General features: G+C 39.9%; 1 protein-coding gene across 11 annotated transcripts in view; it reads left to right on the forward strand.

The window, feature by feature from the left end:
• Window positions 1-26105, forward strand: part of UBAP2 (ubiquitin associated protein 2) — a 106419-nt gene that overhangs the window by 7801 nt on the left and 72513 nt on the right. For 9 of the 11 annotated variants that reach the window (XR_013814451.1, XR_013814452.1, XM_079789698.1 and 6 more), the window contains exon 2: window positions 25585-25724. The exons of 1 other annotated variant lie outside the window; for it this stretch is intronic. Coding sequence is in view for 8 of the 10 variants with exons in the window: in XM_079789698.1 (XP_079645824.1) it covers window positions 25626-25724 (99 nt within the window). In the remaining 2 variants the exon portion in view is untranslated. Of the gene's footprint in view, window positions 1-5393; window positions 5559-25584; window positions 25725-26105 lie in introns of all 11 variants that reach the window. One more of the 11 variants, XM_079789691.1, reaches the window with a different exon arrangement.

Below are 26105 nucleotides of genomic sequence, written 5' to 3' on the forward strand. Positions count from 1 at the left end.
CAACTCAGCTACTGGCCAGGGCTGGTTTCCTCCAACTTTTTAAGATTTTCAAATCTATACAAGTTGAAAGAGTATAATAGGGAACACATGTATACCTACTTAACATTTTGACACATTGACTTTTCTCTATACTACACATGTTATCTTTTAAGGCTAAGTAAATGAAAAGTAAAGTGCAAACATCTTCATATTTATGCCCAAATGTTTCCTTAGTAAGCATCTGTTTACAATAAAGAGCTTCTCTTACAAATAACCACATTATCACACCTAGGAAAATGAATAATTATTTAATACTATATAATGTATAATACCTATAATTACATTTGGTATAAGTTCACATTCAGATTTTCCCAATTGTTTACAAAATGTCCTTTTTTAGTCTCCCTTCCTGTCCAATCAGGGTTTCTGATTCACTCTATGCATTGTCACTGAAGTATAGAACTGAATTATAATCCATGTCTTAAATAATTATTTTTTCAGATGTAATTGCCAGTTAGACGATCTGATAAGTAATACATAACTACTGCTATTACTTAGTTCAGATACTTCTTGCCATTGTTGAGTATATTGTAATTTATTTTAGGATAAGTGTAACTTTCTTGGGCTGTTGGAAAGACTAAAAATATTCTATGTATCCAGTTAACTGCTGTGCACACTCCTTTTATCAGTTTTGAAACACCGATTAATGATCCTTTTGATGTGTGAGAATGTGGCAAAGCTATTACATTAATAAAAACTTTAAATAGTTGCCCTAGCCCGTTTGGCTCAGTGGATAGAGCATCAGCCTGTGAACTAACTGAAGGGTCCCAGGTTCGATTCCGATCAAGGGTGCATGCCCGGGTTGTGGGCTCAATCCCCGGTTGGGGGTTGCAAGAGGCGGCTGATCGATGATTCTCTCTCATCATTGATGTTTCTGTCTCTCCCTCTTCCTTCCTCTCTGAAATCAATAAAAATATATTTAAAAAAACTTTAAATAGCATATTCTCATGGCATTTTATTTTTGTAAAATGCTTAGAATGTAGGTTAATTCAGATTAGGTCTGAGTGATAGTTTTTTCTTTTTTGTTAATATGTGCCGTACAGATGTTCACTTGAACAAAGATTCATTGTTGAAACTTGTTAGCAACTGTTAGATGTTACAAATACAGATGAATAATGTAATCAATAATGAAAGATCAATGGAATAAAATATCCTAGGGTAAGGATTTAAATTACATAACACTCTTTGAATTTGCTGGGGTTTTTGTTGTTAATCCTCACGCGAGGATATTTTTTACATTGATTTTTGGACAGAGTGGAAGGGAGGGGGAGAGACAAAGAAACATCAATGTGAGAGCCTGCAAACTGCAACCAAGGCACACACCCTTGACCAGAATTGAACCTGGGATCCTTCAGTCCATGGGCCGATGCTCTATCCATTGAACCAGATTGGCCAGGGCTATAGTAACTTATTGAATGTCTCAATTCTTTTCCTCCAATGAAGATCTCATTTTATTTTTATTAGAAATTTCCTGGTATAATATTGATTACTTAGTGAAATGCTTCTTTGAATTACTGGAGACCAGATGGCCTTTTGAAAATTCAGCTTCTTTATTACCTTTTATTTTTATTTTTTTAAAGATATTTTTATTTATTTCTGAGAGGAAAGAGAGGGAGAGACAGAAACATCAATGATGAGAGAGAATCATCGATTGGCCACCTCCGGCAAGCCCCCCACCGGGGATCAAGCCCACAACCTGGGCATATGCCTTTGACTGGAATTGAACCTGGGACCCTTCAGTCTGCAGGCTGACGCTCTATCCACTGAGCCAAACCAGCTAGGGCTATTCTTTTTTTAATTTTTTTAAAAAAATATATTTAGTTGATTTTTTTACAGAGAGGAAGGGAGAGGGATAGAGAGTTAGAAACACCCATGAGAGAGAAACATCAATCTGCTGCCTCCTGCACCCCGCCCCCCCCCCCCCCCACTGGGGATGTGCCTGCAACCAAGGTACATGCCCTTGACTGGAATCGAACCTGGGGCCCTTTAGTCCGCAGGCCGACGCTCTATTCACTGAGTCAAACCGGTTAGGGCATTTTAAATATATATATATATATATATATATATATATATATATATATATATATATATCTTTATTGATTTCAGAGAGGGAGGGAGAGAGAGAGAGAGATAGAAATAGAAACATAATGAAAGAGAATCATTGATTGGCTGCCTCCTGTACACTCCCCACTGGGGATCGAGCCCCCAACCAGGGCATGTGCCCTTGGCCGGAATCAAACCTGGGACCTTCAGTCCACAGGCCGATGCTCTATCCAGTGAGCCAAACAGGCTAGGGCAGGCGATTCTTTATTACCTTTTAAATTCCTTGTGATTTGGAATGCTGAGGTAATGGCGGGGGGAAAACATACCCGTGTATTTTCAGAAAAAATCTAGATGGTAGATGGTAGTTAAGGAATAAAAACCTTTTTATTTTTAAGTAAAGTATATTTTTATTGATTTTAGAGACGAAGGGAAGGGGGGGAGAGAGAGATAGAAATATAGAAATATCAGTGGTGAAAGATAATCACTGATAACCCCCTTCCACCCCCCCCCCCCCCCCTTCCCCGGGATAGCTCAACCTATACCCTTTCAGAACCTTGGGGAACTGAACTGAGACCTCTCGACCCATAGGTGGACACAACCACTGAGCAATACCAGCCTTGTTAGTTAATATAGGCCATTTACTATTTTATTATCACAGAAGAGCTTTTTTTTTTTTTTTAGAGATAATTTGAGCTATTGTAATGCTTATCTCATTCACCGAAAGATCCCAGCTGTAATGGGATGTAGCAAGCACATGATAAACTAGTTTATATACTCTGATAGTCTAGCCATCTGTGGGACAAAGAAACGACCAGTGTTACAAAAGGTTTTATTGGAGTGATAGTTGGCCAGTGGGTGTACAAATTGGTAAGTGCTAAAAATCATTGAACTGTATACTTAAAATGGTGAACTTTATGGTATTCACTATACCTCAGTAAAGTTATTTAAATTGATTGGAATAGATAATATTTTATAATAAACAGCATTAGAAAAAAGTGGTCAGAGTATGTTAATCTTACAGTTCCTACCATTTATGGTAGCTATTAGGATCTTGGCTAAGCACTTGTTTAGTGCTCCACACACTCCTGAGAAAGAGTAAAGTACTTGATCAGGGTTATCTAATCTAGTAACTTGGGGAACTCGGGTCTGTGTGATTTCCAAACCTGTGCTCTTAATCGCAATACCTTAACTATCTGAAATACTGCTATCTGGGAATACAGTCAAGTGCTAGCTGATAAGTCAGTGTCCACATTTGTGGTACATAAGGCTGGGATTTTGCACTGGGTGGGAAAGTGGGATGGATATGCAGATGGGGCCCTTGAACTTCTTTCTGTGCTAGGCTGCACTAGGCCCATTTCTATAATTGAGGCCACTTTTATCTATTTTATATATTGGGGTTTAGTCAGAGCTTTGGTTGGACTTGATTTTTGCAGTTAAAAAACAAACCTACCTTTAGTTTTTCATTCTGATTTTCTTAGCTGTTCTAATCAGTATGGTGAGTTGGTCTCTAAGCCCTCTGACAATTTAGGTGCATCATATGAGGAGGTCAGGCATACAACACCAAGAAGTGACAATTGATAGAGAAGCAAGACGGAAAGCTACAAAGTTACACATAAGAACTCAAGCTGCTGTTAAGTAGCGCTATTTAGTGTATTTTTAAGTGTCCCTTAAATGCCACAGTTACTAGGGACATCAAGTAATTGCTCTTTACATTGATGGACAGAAAATGAGTAATGGCGGGTATGTTCGGTATGCTGTTGAGAAAACATGCTGGTGGAAGGTGGAGGCAAAAGAGCAGGTGCAATTTAGGAGTAAGGCAGGGCCAAATTGAACCAAAGTGTAGGGATCAGAAAGAAATAGCTGTATTTTGCCTTAACCTTTTGCACTCAGATGTCGAGTGTGACTTGACATGGTTAGCATTAGAATAAAGGAATCGAGAAAAAAGCAAGTGAGTGCAAAGGGTTAACTGGTTTGGCTCAGTGGATAGAGTGGCAGCTTTCGGAGTGAAGAGTTCCGGGTTCGATTCCCGGTCATGCCCGGGTTGCAGGCTCAATCCCCAGTAGGGGGCGTGCAGGAGGCAGCCGATCAATGATTCTCTCTCATCATTGATGTTTCTATCTCTCCCTCCCTCTCCCTTCCTCTCTGAAATCAATTAAAAAAATATATATATTTTAAAAAGAGCTGTATTTTATCGAGGCATTTATGGTTTGTTGATGGATTTTAGCAGTATTCTAGAACAGTGGTCGGCAAACTGGCTTGCGAGCCACATGCGGCTCTTTGGCCCCTTGAGTGTGGTTCTTCCACAAAATACCACGTGTGGGCGCGCACATAAAGTGCGATTGAAACTTCTTGGCCCATGCGCAGAAGTCGGTTTTTGGCCTGGGTGAGTCTATTTTGAAGAAGTGGTTCTAACGCTGAGCCACACTCAAGGGGCCAAAGAGCCGCATGTGGATCGCAAGCCGCAGTTTGCCAACCACTGTTCTAGAAGAATAACAGTCCCACTTTGGCATCAGTTTCACAATTTACATAGTTCAGACAGGTAAATAAGGGCATGAAGTTTCAGGGAACCACAGAGGAGGCAATTATTGATACAGTAGTTAATAAAGATACCTTATAACTGCTGGGTTATATATGTGACGTATTCACATATCAAAACTAGTACTGGACAAGGGTTACCAAACTTACTTCTAAAAGATGAGGAGGAGGTGGCTTTGGTACAATGACCCTTAATTCAGATACCTATACTAAATTGATGGCAGAGAGAATGTAAAGGAAGACAGATCTAATGCCTTAAATCCTTTATGACAAATGTATGTGTTAAGAAATGGTAACATTAGCCCTAGCTGGTTTGGCTCAATGTATAGAGCGTTGACCTGCGGACTGAAGGGTCCCAGGTTCGATTCCAGCCAAGGGCACATGCCTGGATTGCGGGCTTGATCCCCAGTAGGGGGCATGCAGGAGGCAGCCAGTCAATGATTCTCTCTCATCATTGATGTTTATCTCCCTCTCCCTTCCTCTCTAAAGTCAATAAAATAAAATAAAAGAAATAGTAACATTAAAAGAATGGCTTAAAGGTTTTGAGTTCTGAAACATTTGAATATATTCGTCACTTGGAAAATTTTGGAAGTTTTCAAATGAGGTTATTTTGGATGAATTTCATTATAGGTGTAGGTATCTAGTAGGCAGATGTGGGCTGTTTCTGGAGAAAGACAAGGTTTTTAGCTTTTCCTTTGAAGTTGGATGATACCAATAGTAACATTTCTGTAGGAAGGGAGAAACGTGATAAAGAAGTTAACAATTTTATGTTTCAGGAGTAGAAGGATGTGCTGCTGCTGAGGATTTGAGCCCAGAAAACCAGGATGGTGTAGTGTCTGAAAAGCCAAGTGAAGAAAGTGTGTTGAATGCCAGAGACAGATGAAAGAATGAGAACAGAAGACAGATGTAGGAGATTTGCCATTCTCCCAAATTAGGAGGAGGTCAGTGATGACTTGGGGAAATAGCATTTTTTTCCTACTGTTGGAGTGATAGGGTGATGGAAACCAGATTGAAAGTTAAGTGAGGAAATGGAGGAGGAAGTAAGTGTATTCTTGACCTTGGTTTTCTTTCTTTTAAAATATATTTTTATTGATTTCAGAGAGGAAGGGAGAAGGAGAGAGAGAGAGAAACATCAATGAAGAGAGAAGATCATTGATGGGCTGCCTCCTGCACACCCCTTACTGGGGATTGAGCCCACAACCCGGGCATGTGCCCTGACCGGGAATCAAACCATGGAACCATGACTTCCTGGTTCATAGGTCGATGCTCAACCACTGAGCCACGCTGGCTGGGCAGTAAGTGTATTCCTTTTGAAAATTACATTTTTAAAAAATAAATCTTTATTGTTCAGATTATTACAATTGTTTCTCCTTTTTTTCCTCCCATATCTCCCCATCACCCGGTTCCCTCCCCCCCGTTGTCCTTATCCATAGGTGTATGATTTTTGTCCAGTCTCTTCCCATACCCCCCACACAGACACCCCTTTCCCCTGAGAATTATTAATCCACTCCCATTCTATGCCTCTGATTCTATTATGTTCACCAGTTTATTTTGTTCCTCCGATTTTTAATTCACTTGATTTTTAGAATCACTTGTTGATAGATATGTGTTTGTTGTTCATAATTTTTATCTTTACTTTTTTCTTCTTTTTCCTCCTTTTAAAGAATACCTTTCAGCATTTCATATAATACTGGTTTGGTGGTGATGAACTCCTTTAGCTTTTTCTTATCTGTGAAGCTCTTTATCTGCCCTTCAATTCTGAATGATAACTTTGCTGGGTAGAGTAATCTTGGTTGTAGGTTCTTGCTATTCATCACTTTGAATATTTCTTGCCATTCCCGTCTGGCCTGCATAGTTTCTGTTGAGAAATCAGCTGACAGTCGTATGGGTGCTCCCTTGTAGGTAACTAACTGTTTTTCTCTTGCTGCTTGTAAGATTCTCTCTTTGTCTTTTGCCCTTGGCATTTTAATTATGATGTGTCTTGGTGTGGTCCTCTTTGGATTCCTCTTGTTTGGGGTTCTGTGCACTTCCTGAACCTGTAAGTCTATTTCTTTCACCAGGTGGGGGAAGTTTTTGGTCATTATTTCTTCAAATAGGTTTTCAGTATCTTGCTCTCTCTCTCTGGCACCCCAAAAATTCGGATATTGGTACGCTTAAAGCCGTCCCAGAGGCTCCTTACGCTATCCTCACACTTTTGGATTCTTCTTTCTTTCCGCCTCTCTGGTTGGGTGTTTTTTTCTTCCTCATATTTCAGATCTTTGGTTTGACTCTTCGGGTGTGGTGGTCTACTCTGTATATTCTTTATGCATAATTTCTGACTGGTCCTTTTCCATTTTTTTGGTATTCTCATTTAGGTCCTTGAAGGTCTCTTCAAGTTTCTCAGCGGTTTTTAGAAGATTCTTAAGTAACCTTATAAATATGGTTCTGAACACTGTGTCATCCATTAGTTTGCTTTCATCTATCTCTCCTACTTGTGACATACTTCGATGTCTCCACATTTTGGCTGCCTCCCTGTGTTAATGGAGTGGCTTTGTGTGGTCGGTGACCTATAGGGGCCGGTAGCTCAGCTTCCCCAATCACCCTAGGTGGTCGCTCTTGGTACTCCCCTTTGTGGGCTGAGTGGAAAGTCTTGGTGTAGTTAAAAGCCCTGATTGCTGTTGGTACACTGGGAGGAATTGACCTCCGGTCCAATTGGTTGTGAGGGCCTGCTGTGTCTATAACGGAAGAATTGCTGTGCTGGAGACACAGTAGGGCTTTGGTGCTCATTGAGTCTGCCTCTTGAATGTGTCCCTTATGAGAGTGGTTGGAATCTGGTGTCGTCCACACCGACAGAAAAGTCACTCTCACTCTCCGACCGATGGCCGAGAGTCCCGTAGGCGTCTGGGTCCCCCGCTTGTCCCCAGAAACTGGAGTTCAGAGTGGTTGGGATTGTTGGTATCACTGGCGGGAGTTGATTTCCAAGCCAGTTGGCGGTGAGGATCAGCAGTGTCTCCGCTGGGAGAGCTTCTGTGCTCAGCTTGGATGGGGCGGAGTCTCAGGGTGGCGCAGACAAGCTTTGGTTTCCCGTCTGCTCCGCCCTAAGAGGGCCGGTTTCTCTGTGCCCGAATTAATGGCTGCGTGCCTCTGAGAGAAGGCAGCTTTTGAGCCTCTCCCGCTGCCTAACAGACCAGTTTCTCCCCAGCTGGGGCTGGATTTCAGTACAGACCGGAGGTTTTGTTTTTCTCCCGAACGAGAAATCCAGTCACTGGGAGGGCTGTGCTCAGCTCGGATGGGGCGGAGTCTCAGAATGGCGCAGACAAACTTGGTTTCCGTCAGCGCCGCCCTAAGAGGGTCGGTTTCTCCGTGCCCGAATTAATGGCTGCGCGCCTCTGAGAGAAGGCAGCTTTCGAGCCTCGTTCGCTGCCAAACAGCCCAGTTTCTCCCCGACCGCAGCTGGATTTCAGTGCAGTCGGGAGGTTTTGTTTTTCTCCCAAATGAGAAAGCTAGCCACGCAGCGTCTGCTGCCCTCCCTCTCCGCGCACGTGCTGCGAGCAAGCCTGCCGCGTATTCAGCCGCCCGCCCTTTCCGCGCTCACGGATCTCCGCATCTCCACAGCTCCTGAGGCTCAGCGTCCCCCTCTCTTTTTTTCTCTAGTTGTAGGTTTTCCACTCTGCCAGCTTTTCGGTGGTTCGGGACGGTGTGCACTCTGTTTTCCAGTTGTAGTTTCAAAATTGTTGTGGCAGGCAACAATTAGGTGTTTACCTTATGCCGCCATCTTGGTTTCCCCCCTGAAAAATACAATTTAAGTGTTCATTGTTTACACAATCTACATGCAGTTTCCAAGAGTTCTTTGAAGGTAATTGTTCTAAGCCTTTGTATTTGAGATTAGTTTGGATGTAGAGAATAGTTGAGCAGGTTTCTATACACATACTTGTGGGAAGGAAAAGGGTATGGGATATTTTCTCAATAGTGGTAGGAGATTTACTTATTAAGTAATTTTATATTTGGTATTGAATGAAAATTGACCATGGTCCATAAGTGATAGGTATGTCAATGTTTAAATGGATTGCATGACTATGTTTTTAAAAAAGTTGTTCTTGGCATGAGTGAAACAGTAATAAATATGTCATTAGAATTAAATATGCTTAAAAAAACTAAGATTTTATATCATGGAATCATAAGGAAAGTTAAAGAACTGTAATGAAAAACTATGGGTCTGAAGTACTTTTAAAAATCAGCATTTCTGTTTTCGATTTATAGTAATAGCTAGACATGATATAGTTATCTTGGAAAAGCTTAATAAGAGATACACTGAGCCTTTATAAAACGGTTGTGAAATATTTGTGTATTGTAACAATTGAGAAGCAAATGGTTCATGCAGAGATATGAAAAATGAAAATAACCTGAAATATTTTAGGTCATCTGTCTTTAGCAAGAATTGAAGGCTTGTAAAGTTTTATTGGTTATGAAAGAATAATTGGAATTTAGTAACTTTTTAGCAGTAATATTCAATTTACTATATTACAGTGGATAGCAGAGATGCCAATTTACCCCAAAACCAAGATAACAAATTAATGTGAGATGAAGTAGGTAGCATTTTTTTTTGGGTTTTGTTAATCCTCACTGAGGATATTTTTCCATTGACTTTTTTAAGAGAGGGAGAGAATAGAAGGGAGGGTTAGAGAGAGAGAGAGAGAGAGAGAGAGACATAGATTTGGTTGCCTCCTGACCAGGGCTGGTGATCAAGCTTGCAACTGAGGTATGTGCCCTTGACTGGAATCTAACCCAGCACCCTTCAGTCCATGGGCCAGTGCTTTATCCACTGAGTCAAACCGGCCAGGGTGATAGTATTTTTTAAAAAGGTAGGACTTAAAATTTACATTGATTCCTCCCCTCTCCCCCCCCCCCCCCCGCGCCACACACACACACACTCATTTATGTATTCATTGGTTGCTTCTTGTATGTGCCCTGACCAGGAATTGAACCTGCAACCTTGGCTTATCTCCACGATGCTCTAATCGCCAAGTAGGTAACATTTTAAGTGGTGTGTGTAAGAGATATTTTCTGAAGTTTTTTTCACACCTTGGAGGTTAGAGATTTTACCTGTTTTAACTATTGTTAATTGCTTTTCTGTGCTTGAAAATAAAGAAGCAAGAGTTAAACTGACATTATGATTTGGATGATGTTTTTTGGCCTAGTATCAAGAATCTCTGATTGTGATCAATATGACTTGAATAAAAGAAAGATTTGGCCTGTTGAACTTGTGATCCTATTAATGGTGAGGCATTTGCCTATAGTTTGACACCTTCCTTCCCCTTTCTGACTGGGTCTTAGGAAGAGTAAAGAAGCAAAAGGAAGAATGTTGACTTCTCCCTGCTTTTATCCCCTTTTCTATGAAGGCTTTGGGACAGAGCAACTAGTGAGAAGTTAATTTTGCTCTGATGGATGCAGAGCTGGAAAGGGGGGTTGCGAATGGGAGTGAGGGTGGGAAGACAAAAATTTATAAAAATATGTCTCAGTCTTTATCACAGACTAAGACTAATGTTGGCATTGAATTTATCCTGTTCTGATGACTAAGACTTTACTTGATTCCCTCAAAAGAGGGTAGGTGAGGGATTAATGTAAGTGAACATGGTTGGGAAAGAGACACATTAAACTAGGATTTAGGAATAGGATAGGGGAATTTGAGATGGGGACATTTCGTTGGCAATTATCACTTTTTCATATCCATGAAATAAGTCTTTTTATTTTTCCATTGATTTTTAGAGAGAGTGGAAGAGAAAGGGAAAGACAGAAATATTGATGAGAGAGAAACTCATCGATTGGTTGCCTCCTGCACATGCCCCAACCAGGGCCAGGCTGGGGAGGAGCCTGCAATCGAGGTGCATGCTCTTCACCAGAATCAAACCCTGGACCCTTCAGTCCACAGGCTGATGCTCTATCCAGTGAGCCAAACTGGTGGCATAAGTCTTCTTTATTTTCTTTCTTTCTTTTTTTTAATTTTTTTATTAAGGTATTATATGTGTAAAGTCTTCTTCATTTTCATTTCTCTCCCTTGCTTTTTCTTTTGGTGCCTGATAAAGTGCATGCTAATATTGGTGGGTGATTGCGGGTTGGATAAGATTATTTCAGTCACTCAGGCTAACATAGAAATCATTCTGCCACCTTCTGAAAATAAAAAAATGTTTGAGGGCTTACTCTGTAAGGCTTGGGATGGAACCCTCTTCCCACAAAAATGACAGTGATTAAATACAGTGCAGATGATATTTAAAATAAATGACAAGTAAAGAACTTGAAAGACTGCATTGACCTTGGGTTCAGAAATTTGTTTTGGAAAGCAGCCATACTATGCTGCCCAGAAGTCATGCAGATAAGTAAATGCTGCCACTTTTGAGAAAGAGACCATGGACAAGAAAGAAAACAGTGATGTGATGAATTTATGTAGGAATGCAAGTTCCTAGGTACATCTTGGAATTAGTATGATTCAGACTAAATTCCCACATCCACCAGTGGTTACAATAACTGATGTAGAATCAGAAAAAGATAAATCAGTTTTATTGTACTGTATTTGCCACAGAAGAGAAGTATGTATCGCATTTTAGAAAGCATTTATATTAATAAGGGTTGAAACAAAAAACATGTTGGCTTCAAAGAGTTTTCTTTTATATTCCCACTAGAGGCCCAATGCACGAAATTTGTGCAAGGGACTTGGCCCTCACAGCTGAGGCGGCTGCCTCAGCCCTCACAGCCCTGGCTTCATTTGGAAGGTCGTCCGACGGTCTGGTCTAATTAGAATATTATGCTTTTAGTATTATAGATAATGTTTGATTCCTGAGCTGAACTTGATAATTGAGGTGTTATAATGCCACCTTGCTTTAAAAGCAAGGTTATCACTGAATTTGTAAATTTTAATGTTCAGTGATAAAGCATGGCACAGCCATTTCCAGTGGATCACATTGATGCAGTGTTTTTTTTTGAGGGGGGGGGGCGGTGAAACTATATAGGTAGTGGTTTTATTTTCTTACACTTCTTAGGGTTTTTTTTGAATTTTGTATAATGACTATTACCTGGGTAAAATAATGAAGGTGAAATGCTTTTTGCAACTTTCTCATCTTTCCATTTGAACTATACAGGATCAAAATTTTAATCTAAGGTTCTTTGAGGACAGTGATTTTCAAACCTTATTGTGAATCACGTATTGTTTAAACAGAAGTTCTGATTCAGTAAGTCTGGTGTGATCTTGAGAATTTTCATTTATGACCAGTTCTCATGATACTGCTTTTACTGGTCAAGACACCACACTTTAAGAACTACTATTCCACAATAGTGGTTTGATATTCCAACTGCACATTAGAAATAAAGACTGTTTCAAAACATTTGAGATATAATTCATATACCATAAAATTCGTCCTTTAAAAGTATTCAGTGAGTTTTAGTATATTCAAAAGTTGTGCAAGCATCACTATCTCTAGAATATTTTCTTTATTTTACTTTTTCCATCTTCATTTATCCCCTGTGCCCTCTTCCACCTCCATCTTCCCCCCACCCGCCTACAATCACCACACTGTTGTCCATGAGCTAGAATATTCCCCACCAAGCCGAAACCAGTTAGGCTCAGTGGATAGAGCGTTGGCCTGCGGACTCAAGGGTCCCAGGTTCGATTCCGGTCAAGGGCATGTACCTTGGTTGCGGGCACATCCCCAGTAGGGGGTGTGCAAGAGGCAGCTGATCGATGTTTCTCTCTCATCGATGTTTCTAACTCTCTATCCCTCTCTCTTCCTCTCTGTAAAAAATCAATAAAATATATTTAAAAAAAAAATATTCCCCACCTCAAAAAAAAGGCGCGCGCGCACACACATACACCCCCCCCCACACACACCAACCAATGCCCATTATCAATCACTGTCCATTCTCTCTTCCTAGTAGCCCCTGGCAGCCACTATGATGCTTGGGTGGTTTTTTCTATTAGCTATTATGAGTAATGCTGCTATGAACATTCATCTGCACCTTTGTGGGTGAACATGTTTTTATTTCTCTTGGGTATGTTGTACCTGGGAGTAAAATTGCTTGGTTATATGGTAACTCTATGTTTAACTTTTAGGAACTGCTTGGAGAACTTTTTTTTTTTTAATTTGTGTTTTTATTGATATGACACAGAGAGAGAGACAACAGTGAGATAGAAACATTGATTGACTACCTGCTGCATGCCCCCTCTGGGGATCCAGCCTGCAACTGGCACATGTGCCCTGACCAGGATTTGAATCAGTGACCTCTTGGTTCATGGGATGATGCTCAACCAACTGAGCCACATTGGCCAGGGCTGGTTGGAGAACTTTTAAAAACTATTGGTGGTGCCCTGGCCAGTTTTGCTCAGTGGTTAGAGTGTAGGCCCTCAGACTGAAGGGTCTTAGTTCAGTTCCTGGTCAAGAGCACGTATCTCATTTGCTGGCTTGATTCCCAGCCCCTTGTCGGGGCTTATGTGGGAGGCAACCAACCAATGTGTCTCTCTCACATCAGTGTTTCTCTCTGTCTCTCCCCCTCACTTTCACTTTCTTTTTAGAAAAAACAATGGAAAAAATATCCTCTGGTGAGGATTAACAAAAAACAAAACAAACTATCGGTGTCTGGGTCCTATTCTGATTTTAATAGGACCTGGTTTCATTTTTCAGAAGTTCCTCAAGTGAATGTACTGTGCAACCAGGGATGGTGACGGATGGTGATCCTCTATTCCAGTGTCTTTATCTTATGATGAGATTTTCTTGTTTCTGGAGATATTGTTACTTCATATTTGGACATGGATAGAATGGTACAATTAGCTATTGCATATGCTGACAACCAGGGTTGAGACTCTCGTGTTTCAGGAAGTAGTGGTTTTTCTGGGCTTCTCCTAACTTGTTCTTACTATTTTATTGGTTCCTTGGGCCTACTGTGCCACCACAGGATCAGAACATGGCAGGAGATAATAGCATAATTATTCAGTGCAGGCATACCTTGTTTTATTGAGCTTCACAGGTATTGTGTTTTTTACAAATGGAAGGCAAAACCCTCCACTAGAAAAAGAAAAAGATGACTACTCACTTTATTATGGTAGTCTAGAGCTGAAACCACAATATCTCCCAGGGATGCCTGTAATTCCTTGTTGCCAGAGCCTGTGAGGAACTTGGAAGTTTTCAGAAATGGAGCGTTAAAGCAAAAAGCAGACTATAGTACCACTGTATATGTGGGTGGGTACAAATTCTGGAGGAGCAAGACTAGAGAATAATACATAGGAAGGTAAGCAGAATTTGATAGAAGCAGAGAGAAAACAAAGAGACGTTGTTTAACAAGAATTATTACTGGATTTATGAGGAAGTCAATGTTATATTGTAAGTGGGTAATTTATAGAAATTATTTTTTAATTTGGCTAGTCAGTTTTTAATTAAAACATTTATTTAAATTTAAAAACAGACTCTTTACTAGTCCTTGTCTGTGAAGTAGTAACCCTCTAATAAAGGTGCCATCTTGGTATTATTTGGTGGGTACTTATATTAATGTAAGCTAAATAAAGTACAGTATTCCTTTAATTTGATAGGTCTTGTGAAATGCTATCTAGCTTAGGCCCCCCTTTTTAATTAATTAATTAATTTATTTCTATTGATTTCAGAGAGGAAGGGAGAGAGAGAGAGAGATAGAAACATCAATGATGAGAGAGAATCATTGATTGGCTGCCTCCTGCACATCCACTATTGGGTGGGATCATGCCTGCAACCGGGGCATGTGCCCTTGGCTGGAATTGAACCTGGGATTTTTTTAGTCCGCAGGCTGACACTCTATTCACTGAGCCAAACCGGCTGGGGCTATTTTATTTTTTTTTGATAGAGAGAAAGTACTTTAGAAGAAGGGGTAAGACTGATCATGAATAATGAGAGACTTTTCAAGGGATAAAAGGTCAAAGAATCATAAGGTAGCTGCTGAGCTAGAGTTTTTGGATAAAGACTGGGTTTAGAGCCAAGAAATTAGCAGAGCTGGAATGGACAGATGTCTGGAAGCCACCATAGGCAATTAAATTTCCTTCCTGACTTGAGTTAACCTGAAAGAAATGTGGATATACCAAATAATTTTTGATGTTTGTAATGTTTAGGAGTTCACGAGCACTCATCTTTTTCATGGGCAGATTATATACACAGAATAGCAGATGGCATTGTGGTTTCCTTGTCAGCCAATCCTGGGCATAGGGGAATTCAACCTTGTCCACCAGCTGCTTGAGTCCTGACCCTGCTCTCAGCAGCTGTGGAGAATAAAAGTATCAGCTTGGTCAGCTCCTGGCATGCAGGGCACAAGCAGTTGAGCTGCATAGAATCGAATCTCACACTAGATAGAGTTCCTTGACGCTCTAGCTGCCTAACTCTCTCCGGGTTGGGGAGGTAGACTTCCTCTTGCTGGCTGCTTTGGGCCTCCAGAATCAGTTGAGGTTCTTAATCTAAACAAATCCTGTTCTCTGCAGGAATGAATAAGTGAATTTTCTCTGTAGAGAAAGGATGAGAATAATAAGTATTCTCTGTTATCTTTTCTTAGGAAAATATTTTTCAGTTACAGTTGATATACAATATTATTAGTTTCAGGTGTACAACTTATGGGTATTTAAAAAATATGTATTTTTTATTGACTTCAGAGAGGAAAGGAGAGGAAGAGAGGGATAGAAACATCAATGATGAGAATCATTGATTGGCTGTCTCCTGCACGCCCCCTCCTGGGGATTGAGCTCGCACCTGTCTATGCGCCCTGATCAGGAATCAAACTGTGACCTCCTGGTTCATAGGTCGATGCTCAGCCACTGAGCCACACAGGCAGGGGCTATGGGTATTTTATTATTAGGAAAAGCAAGAACACAGATTGGAAGTTAAATAAAAATAATAAGACAGAACTGGTAACAACAACATGACAATATAGAGCCAAAGGGAGCACCTATGGGTATCTTAAAGGCTGGGATGCTAGGTGAAATTCTGACTCAGAGACAGATCTTTCACATCAGATATAAACTATTCAGTGATGCTAACAGCAGTTAGGTGGTCTTGAAGAGGAAGCTGAGTTGGAGTCTTATTATATATCTGTAATTGAACAATTAGCCTTGTAACCTGGCATAGCGGGTATGAGCATAAACTGTGGAGTCAGATGGCTGGGTGTAAGTCTTGGCTTTACCAACTAATAGCTGTGAATCTCTGTATGTGTTAGTTTCCTGTTGTAAAATGGGAATAATAGTAGTATGTACTTCAGAGTGTTGTTGGGAAAGTTAATGACTTATACTATACGTACTAATAAAGCACTTCATTGGTGCCTGGCACATAGTAAACAGTATGTTTTTGCTGTTACTATTACTTACTGGATTTAGGCTTTTGGGAATGAGTAAATAAGTCCTTCTTATAGATGAAGGACCACCTACCTGTTCTTGCCAGATTGGCCCAGCACCATTGGCTTTAGTACTGCGTGAACAGCATCTCTGAGCATTCTTTTTTAAAATGGATTTGAGAGAGATAGACAGATGTCGATTTGTTGTTCCACTTATTTATACATTCATTTGTTTATGTGCCCTGACCAGGGATTGAACCAACAACCTTGGCATACCCGGATACCAATTGTGCTACCTGGCCACGTCCTCTCTCTGATCATTCTTGAACATAAATTGTATATTCTGCTTTTAATGATTGAGTCTATAGCTGAAGAACTATCCTATATAATAAAAGCCTAATATACTAAGTGTCCGGTTGCCTGGTTGTCTGTTCAACCAATCAAAGCGTAATATGCTAATAATATGCTAAGGCCACTCAACTGCTTGCTATGACGTGCACTGATCACCACAGGCAGACAGTCGACCGGTTGACCAGTCACTATGACATGCACTGACCAGCAGGGGCAGACTCTCTGACCAGTAGGTTAGCTTGCTGCTAGGGTCCGGCCGATTGGGACTGAGCGAGATGGGCTGGACACACCCTGGAGCCCTCCTCGGTCCCTCCCTGGCTGGCAAACATCCTGCGTCCCTCCCCAGTCCCAATCGTGCACCAGTGGGGTCCCTTGGCCTGGCCTGTGCCCTCTCACAATCTGGGACCCCTCAGGGAATGTTGGAGAGCTGGTTTTGGCCCGATCCCGCAGGCCAGGCTGAGGGACCCCACTGGTGCACGAATTCGTGCACTGGGCCTCCAGTTTCATATAATCTGGATTGATGATACTCTGTTTGAAAAAAGACATTCATTTAGCTTTTTCTGGAGTATAAATTTATTTGATGCAGTAGATGAGATACTTGGTTCCATTGTGTGAACCTTCTGGTTTTAGATGTACCTTCCAATGCTGACACTTCATGACAAGTGACACTCTCTTAAATAAAGTCCTGTGGTGCTTTCACCAAAATATTCACAGTTCCTCAGCATGTTATCAACAAGTGTTCTGTAGCTTTTCAGAATGATCAAATGTGCTCTTATGTTTTTTTGGGGGGGAGGTGTATGATATTACATGGTTTTTAGAAAAAAGTTTTAACTATGTTTTTCTGTGTCTTAAAGTTAGAGTCAACTATGAATTAATAGAAGTTTAGGTGGATGTTAACGCAACCATTTTCAGTTCATTCTAAACTCTGAATCACTTGAAAACTCAGCTGTTTTATTACAACTAATTTAGGCCATTATTGCACTTTAAGTAATCTAGGAAGCTTTATACAGTTTTTTTGCTGATTTTGTTTTTAAAGAGGTTAAAGATGAGAGCATTTGAAATCTTGCTCCCCTGGCATGTTGTCAGTTTAGCTCAAATAAACATATGAAAAATTTAAAAAAAGAGGTTAAAGATGTGTATAGTAGCAGTTCTTACCTGTGTTAAAATCTGTCACATCTTTTTAATTTAGTTTGAATGAGGTGAGATGAATATGGGTTTTAAAATTTGGTTGGGTAGGTTGAAATAACCTGGTACTTTCTTTAGCTCAATAACCTGTGATATGTATGTTTGAGATTCTACTGAATTATTTTTAGAATCTCTTGCTCTTGTCTGTTTCTATTCTAAGAATTCTGCTGGAGCCTGTTCCAGGGTAGTAGAAACTCTTGGGAATGGAGAGTGATGAAAACAAGTGGAAACTGAATTCCTATGGTTTGGCAACTGGGTGCTTATTGTAGAAGCCTTACTTTTTACTATATATACTTCTGTTTCCAAAAAAGAAGTCATAGAGTTTTCCCATGTGACAGTATGTTAGTTAAAGGTACTGATTTTTATAGTCTAGTTTCCATGCCATATTCATTTTCACAGTTCATTGGTGGCAACAGTTTTTAAGGGTGTTGATAATTTTGGTAACTTATGCTCTTACCTTGATTTATGAATTCACTTGTCTCTAGAAGTTTTATGTAAAATTAATATATGGCCCTAGCCAGTTTGGCTCAGTGGATAGAGCGTCAACCTGCGGACTAAAGGGTCCCAGGTTTAATTCCGGTCAAGGGCACATGTCCAGGTTGTGGGCTCAATCCCCAGTAGGGGGCGTGCAGGAGGCAGCCAATCAATGATTCTCATCGGTATTTCTCTCACTCTTCCCTTCCTCTCTGAAAAACCAATAAAAGTATATTGAAAAAATAAAATAGAATTAATATATGAAAATTTGAAGCCCCCCCCCCCGTGCTTGCATTGTAAACTCGCAGTTTTTTTGCTAAATATCTTAAGCATTAACACTTTTTTATGAATAGGAATTAAGCTATTCTGACATTTCAGTGTTAGTGTGGAGAACCATGTTGACAGAAAATAAGCTAGCCTGAATTTGTTCAGCAAGCATCCTTTAGAAGCATATTCTGGGGTCATCATTATTTAAGGTGTTTTGTTTTTTTTAGGATTGCATTCTCAATATTTATGCCAATGGCCTTTTGTAGTATCAATTTATGAATATATAACCCAGAGCAATGAACCTTAATTAAAAGAGAAACATGATTATTCCCCCAAAATAATAATTACATTTAAAGTATGCAATGTACTTTTCATGTTTCACAAGGCAGTTGTCCTGGTTCAGCCATGAAACAGGGGCCGTTACTAATGAACTATTCATTATCAAATGTGGATTGATGATTAGAATGGAGATATAAAGTCTTAATATTTATATTGAGGCAGCGAATTAGCAAAATTTTAGTAGTTTGAAAAAAAAAAAGAGCTTACGGTTTTTCTGATTGACAAGTGAGGATTCAGGCACATTACATAAAAATATTTGGTTGGAATAGCAAGGCTACTCAGACTAAAAGTTTTTTGTAAATCAGAAAACTCTTATTTTACTTTGGCGTTGGGCACACAATGCAATATACAGATGAAGTGTATATAATTTTATTAACCAATGTCACCCCAGTAAATTAAATTTAAAAAACCCCGAAATCTTGGCATCCATTCAACTTAGCTTAAGTTTATTTCTGTACATGCAGATTTTCATCACCAGATGGCACTCCTGTAAGAAGAAATTCTCATTTTGTTTTATTTAACTAGTGGCCTGGTGCACAAAATTTGTGCGCGGGGGTGGGGGGTCCTTCAGCCCGGCCTGCACCTCTCCAATCTGGGACTCCTCAGGGAATGTCTGACTGCCGGTCCCCTAGGGATCAGGCCTAAACCGGCAGTCGGACATCCCTCTTGCAATCTGGGACCACTGGCTCCTAATTGCTCACCTGCCTGCCTGCCTGATTGCCCCTAACCACTCTGCCTGCCAGCCTGCTCGCCTCCAACTGCCCCCCCCCCCCCGCCGGCCTGCTCGTCCCCAACTGCCCCCCACTGCTGGCCTGCTCGACCCCAACTGACACCCCCCCGCCCCCCTGCCGCCGGCCTTCTTGCCCCCAACTGCCCTCCCCTCCTGGCCTGATCACCCCTAACCACCTCTGCCTCAGCCCTGCCACCATGGCTTTGTCCGGAAGGTCTCCCGGTCTAATTAGCATATTACCCATTTATTAGTATAGAATAGATGTGCGCTTAGTTTATTTTTATAAATGGGCACCAAGGAATAAACAATTTAAAAGATCAATGAGAAAAGGGTCATATAATTTAATTTAAAAAAAAAAAGAACTGTTTGGGAATCTGTAAGTACAGTCATATGCCATTCTGAGAAATGTGTTAGGCCAGTGGTCTGCAAACTCATTAGTCAACAGAGCCAAATATCAACAGTACAACGATTGAAATTTCTTTTGAGAGCCAAATTTTTTAAACTTAAACTTCTTCTAACACTACTTCTTCAAAATAGACTTGCCCAGGCCATGGTATTTTGTGGAAGAGCCACACTCAAGGGGCCAAAGAGCCACAGTTTGCCGACCACGGTGTTAGGCAATTTCATCATTGAGCTAACATCATAGAAAGCCCTTACACAAACCTAGATGGTATAGCCTAGGCTGCAAGCCTGTACAACATGTTATTGTATTGACTACTATAGGCAGTTGTAACACAATGTTTAGTATTTGTGTATCTAAAAACATCAGAGGTACAGTAAAAATATTGAATAAAATATTTAAAAAATGTTACACCTGTATAGGGCACTTACCATTCATGAAACTTGCAGGACTGATAGTTGCTCTTGGTGAGCCCGTGAATGAGTTGTGAGTGAATGTGAAGGTAGGACATTACTGTGTACTACTGTAGACTTTATAAATACTGTACATGTAGGCTACACTAAATTTATAAAGCAACATGAGATTAAACCAAGCACAAGAGAGAATGATGCTGCTGCTAGTGTTTGATAGCAAACTTAAAAAACTTTCATTTATAGCCCTAACCCAGTGGTCGGCAAACTCATTAGTCAACAGAGCCAAATATCAACAGTACAATGATTGAAATTTCTTTTGAGAGCCAAATTTTTTAAACTTCTTCTAACGCCACTTCTTCAAAATAGACACACCCAGGCCGTGGTATATTGTGGAAGAGCCATACTCAAGGGGCCAAAGAGCCGCATGTGGTTCGCAAGCCGCAGTTTGCCGACCACGGCCCTAACTGGTTTGGCTCAGTGGATAGAGCGTCGGCCTGCGGACTCAAGGGTCCCAGGTTCGATTCCAGTCAAGGGCATGTACCTTGGTTGCGGGCACATCCCCAGTGGGGAGTGTGCAGGAGGCAGCTGATGGATGTTTCTCTCTCATCGATGTTTCTCTCCATCCCTTCCTCTCTGTAAAAAATCAATAAAATATATTTTAAAAAAAGCAAAAAAACCCCTTCCAATTATAGTTGACTTATATTGAATTGAATAATTAATTGAATAATATAATTCAATGTTACTTTGTATAATTTCAGGTGTATAGCATAATGGTACATTTATATAATTTACGACGTGATGCCCCCACCTGGCACCATACATAGTTATTACAATATTATTGACTATATTCCCTGTGCTGTACTTTATATTCCTGTGTCTCTTTTGTAACTACCAATTTGTATTTTTTAATTTCCCCCCCCTTTTTACCCAACCTCCTAGTCTCTCTTTCTTCTGGCATCCATCAGAGTTTTTTCTCTGTATCTATAAGTGTGCTTCTGTTTTGTTTGTTCGTTTATTTTTTATTTTAAGAATCCACATATAAATTAAATCATATAGTACTTGTCTTTCTCTGTCTGACTTTATTTTACTTAGCAAACTTAGTACTTGTCTTTCTCTGTCTGACTTTATTTTACTTAGCAAACTTTAATAAGTAGAAAGAGTGCACCACCATAAACATGTTGCACTGTGATGTCACGACAGCTTTGATGTCACTAGGTGATAGGAATTTTTCAGTTCCATTATAATCTTATGGGACCATGATTGTATATGTAGCCCATTGTTGACCAAAACATTGTTATGGGGTACATGACTATAAACTAAAAATGATTTTAAAAAAATTCTTTATATATATGTTTTCATTCATTTCAGAGAGGAAGGGAAATGGAGAGGGATAGAAACATAAGTGATGAGAGAGAATCATTGATTGGCTGCCTCCTGCATGCTCCCTGCACGCCCCCTACTGGGGATTGAGCCCACAACCCAGACATGTTCTCTGACTGGGAATTGAACCGTGACCTCCTGGTTCATAAGTCCATGCTCAACCACTGAGCCAGACTGGGTGGCTAAAAATGATTTTTTAAAAGGTTTTATCCTAGGAACACCACTTAGCCAGGCAGATTTTTATTGGATGTTTAACTTTAGACACGTAGGATACAATTATAGAGCATTAATGCTCAAGGTGAGTTTAGAAATAATCAAGTAATTGCTTTACTTCAGAAATACTGTGTTTTTACATTTGTACGATGCTTCACAGTTTAAAAAATGTATTCATTCATGTATATTCATAATTGAGAACACTAAACTCAGAGAAAGTTCTAAAAATAATGGCAAAACAGTGAACTTTCTTCCATTTAATACAACCAAAACAAAGAACTCAGAACAACAAAATCTCAAAATTGTTAAACCCAAAACAGATTCAAATAATAGTAAAAAAATTTAAACCATGTTGGGCATGTGAGATAATTCTGCTTAATTGGTTATTTGCTATTATTGTATATGTAAAAGGCAGTGCAATAATATACCTGTTGCCTTTATCTAGCATTCAAGAGAGGACCTATTGAAAGATAAGTAAATAATATTACGACGGCTAATGCAGAAAAACACTTGTCAAACCTTTTCTAGCTAAAATAAGTTTCAGGGACATAGTTTTTCTTGGGATGTTGAAATTGAAATGCTGAATTATGGTTAGGCTCCTTTAATTTAAGATCCTCAGGTCAAAAAGCTTATCTAAAAATGCTAGTAGAATGTCATTTCATTAACCTGGAATGTATTATGATTTGTAAATAGGAAAATATTGTTTCACATGTGAATTCTAGCTTTGAGGTCTCCATAACTGATTGTTCTGGAAAACAGAATTCCATTTATTGATCTTTGAAATTATTGGCTCTGCTATGATTTGGTCTTTCTTAGATCATTCTTTTTGTTTTGTGCTTTTTTTCCCCTTAGGTTTCTTCCTTTTTCCCCCCTCTTGCTTTTTTCTTTATATTTTACCCCCTAGTTGCTTTTCTTTTTTTGAAGGGGGGGGGTGTCATTCTTAATTTCTGAAAGTTACCAGCTTCCAGAGCATGTCATTTAGACACACTTAACAAACATCTCACATTGGCAGCTACTGAGTAGTGAAGAGAACAAAAAATAAGATGAGTTCGGGTCTTGTTATTATATAAAGGTTAGGAACACAAGTTAAATATAGAAAAAGTAGAGAGTATATCAACTAAAATATGAATTGCATGTAAGCACTGTAGGATTTAAAGGAAAGTAAATATATAAAAAGTATTTGGAAATACATACAATCCTAGAAATCTCTGACCTATTTTGGAATATTTTAAATGCACTTTAATAGAAACCTAAGGCTTGTTGGGGTGATCTCCTATTTGAATTATTTGGTTTTATTTTATTTTTATTTTTAAAAATTTGGGGCTTTAGTTTAGGCAAATTTAGCCAGTTTTTAAAAAAAATATAATTTTATTGAATTCAGAGAGGAAGGGTGAGGGAGAGAGAAACATCAATGATGAGAGAGAATCATTGATCGGCTGCCTCCTGCACGCCCGCTACTGTGGGGACCGAGCCCGCAACCTGGGCATGTACCCTGACTGGAATTAAACTGTGACCTTCTGGTTCATAGGTAGACACTCAAGCACTGAGCAACACTGGCCGGCCTGAATTACTTTATTTTATTTATTTATTTTTTTACAGAGAGAAAGGGAGAGGGATAGAGAGTTAGAAACATCGATGAAAGAGAAACATCAATCAGCTGCCTCCTGCACACTCCCTACTGGGGATGTGCCCGCAACCAAGGTACATGCCCTTGACCGGAATCGAACCTGGGACCCTTGAGTCCGCAGGCTGACGCTCTATCCACTGAGCCAAACCGGTTAGGGCCAGCCTGAATTATTTGCCTTTATACTTCTGTATTACAATGCCAAAAGACAAAATGGTCCTGAACTTGCCATTTTAATTTTGCATGTTTGAGTATTTTATCAGGTTATATTGTTCTTTTTTAAGGTAATGTTTTTCAAGTATACATTATTTTTTAAAATATATACAGTAGGTCCTCGGGTTACAACATAACGCGATTTGGAACCCACCTACATACGCACCTACATCATTCACATGGAGCACATACACAGCAGTAATGAAGTGAAACAGTAAAAAAAAAATTTAAAAGAAAGATAATATTTCCTGACCTTTACTTGTGGTAAATAAATAATAAAAAATATAAAGCACATATGTACATACATCGAAATGACGGAACTTTTTTTTTTTATAAAAGGTGAAAGATTTATGCGATCTGAAGAGAAACCAGAGTATTATTATTATTTTTTTATAAATAAACTAGTGACCCAGTGCACAAAATTCTTGCACATTAAAAGGGAATTAATTAGAGGAAATATTTTAATATTTCTATTTGCCCTTTATAATATTGTCAGAAATGAAAAAAATTAGTAAAATGTATATGAAAATCTTCCTCCTGTCAGAGTCAGGCGCACCACAGGCACCAGAGTCAAGTCCTGGCCCACCCCCATTGGGCTAGATCCAGACCCGTCTGGCCCCACCCCCGTCAAGCCCCACCAGGTAGGGGGCGCGGCCTCAGGTTGCCTGCTGCTGGGGCGGGTGTGCAGCCTGAGGTCCCCTGGCCTGGGGCAGGGGGCATGCCTTGAAGTCCCTGTCAAGCCCCGCTGGGTGTGTGTGGGGGGCGTGCCTTGAGGTCCCCCGTCAAGCTCTACCAGGCAGGGGGTGCAGCCTCAGGTCCCTGCTGATTGCTCGTTAAGGCTCGTTATGGGAACTGGCCTTCGCTGTGAGCGCAGCCATCTTGTGTTATGGGATCCCTGCCTCTACTGTGGGTGCAGCCATCTTGTTATGGCATGACTGTCAATTTGTTTATTCCCTCTTTTTTAAATAGGATGGGAGATGGCGACGTAACCACAAAACTATGTACTAACCTGAGGACTGTCTGTATATGCATAGCTCATGGACACAGACAGTAGTGTGGTGAAGGCCTGGGGTGGGGCAGCAGCTGGTTGGAGGAGGGAAAAGGATGGGGAAATGTGGGATATCTGTAGTACTGTCAATAATAATTAAAAAGACTGCTTTCAATTTGTCTCATTTGTATTACTGGAAGTGGAATTACTGGACCATATGGTAATTCTATTTTTAATTTTTTGAGTAACTGCCCTGTTGTTTTCTGTAGTTACTATATTGTTGTACATTCTTAACAACAGTATTTAAGAGTTCTAATTTCTCTGCATCCTCGCCAAAACTATTTTTTATTAGCCATCCTAATGGGTGTGAAGTGGTATTTCATTATTATAATCATGTTTTGGTGGCATATTATATTTAATACATGCTTGATACTTAACTAGGTATTCAGTAAATATTTGTTGAATAAAAAAAGTAAAAATAGATGCACTATTGTTTTGTCTCCTTTGAAGATTTGTTGTTATTTTTAAGAATTTTTGTGAGTTTATTTGAGCCAAACTGTCGACAGTTTCTGGGAAGCAGAATCTCAGTGTATTGGGATAATGTTTCCGAGAATGGCTGTTTTTCACTTAGTTTTATACAAGATTTGGTTGTTTATAAGAGGCTTTTGCCATTAGGTATGTCTTGCTCCTGGATATCACATTTTGAATTGGATTATTGCCAAGTAAAATTTTGGCTGGATGCAGCTTTTTGTGTTCAAATACCAACTGCAAATGGGAAGAGCAGATAAAACTACATGTAGTAGAAACTACATGCAGTATAGTGGTAAAATAATTGCTGAATAAAATTCATGGTATTTGAGATTTTTGTTTAGAATTGCTGTACTTGTAAACCTTAGACTTTAGATTGCATTAGTAAATTGGCTTAAGTGCTGCCAGGAAAATCTAAAATCCTAAATGGTTGTTTTCTTGAGAATTTGTATTCTAGAGAACCTTTGACTTATCTCATGTTTACTCCTTGCCTTGTATTTTATTTTTGCCATTTACCATGATTTGCAAGTTTTGCTCACCATGCCTGCTTTTTTTCAGATTTTCTATTTTGTACACACGTTATTTTGTATATACTGTATATGATGACTTCGGTGAGCAGTGACCGTTCCCGAGGTGCTCGGGAAAAAACACAGATTTCAGCGACACAGGCAATACAACTACAGAAACAAGTAGTACAGGTAAGTTTTTGTGGAAGTCTTGTGGAAATTAAGGGAGCACATGTGCTTTAATGTTCTTCTTTGTAGGAAACCTCAGGATTTTAAATCTCATTTTTAAAAAGCAGATAGCATGCCCTAGATGGGTGACTCGGTTGATTTTAGAGAGAGAGTGAGGGAGAAAGAGAAGAAATAAGAGAGACAGAAACATTGATTGGTTGTCTCATATGCATCCTGACCAGGGATCAAACCCACAACCTGGGTAGTGCCCTTAACTGGGAATCGAACCTGTGACCCTTTAGTGCATGGGACGACACTCCAACCAGCTGAACCACAGCAGCCAGAGCATGAATAGCCTCTTATCAAAGATGAAATATGCCGAAACCGGTTTGGTTCAGTGGATAG

This window comes from Cnephaeus nilssonii (assembly GCF_951640355.1).
Source record: "Cnephaeus nilssonii genome assembly, chromosome: 14".
NCBI lineage: Eukaryota > Metazoa > Chordata > Mammalia > Chiroptera > Vespertilionidae > Cnephaeus > Cnephaeus nilssonii.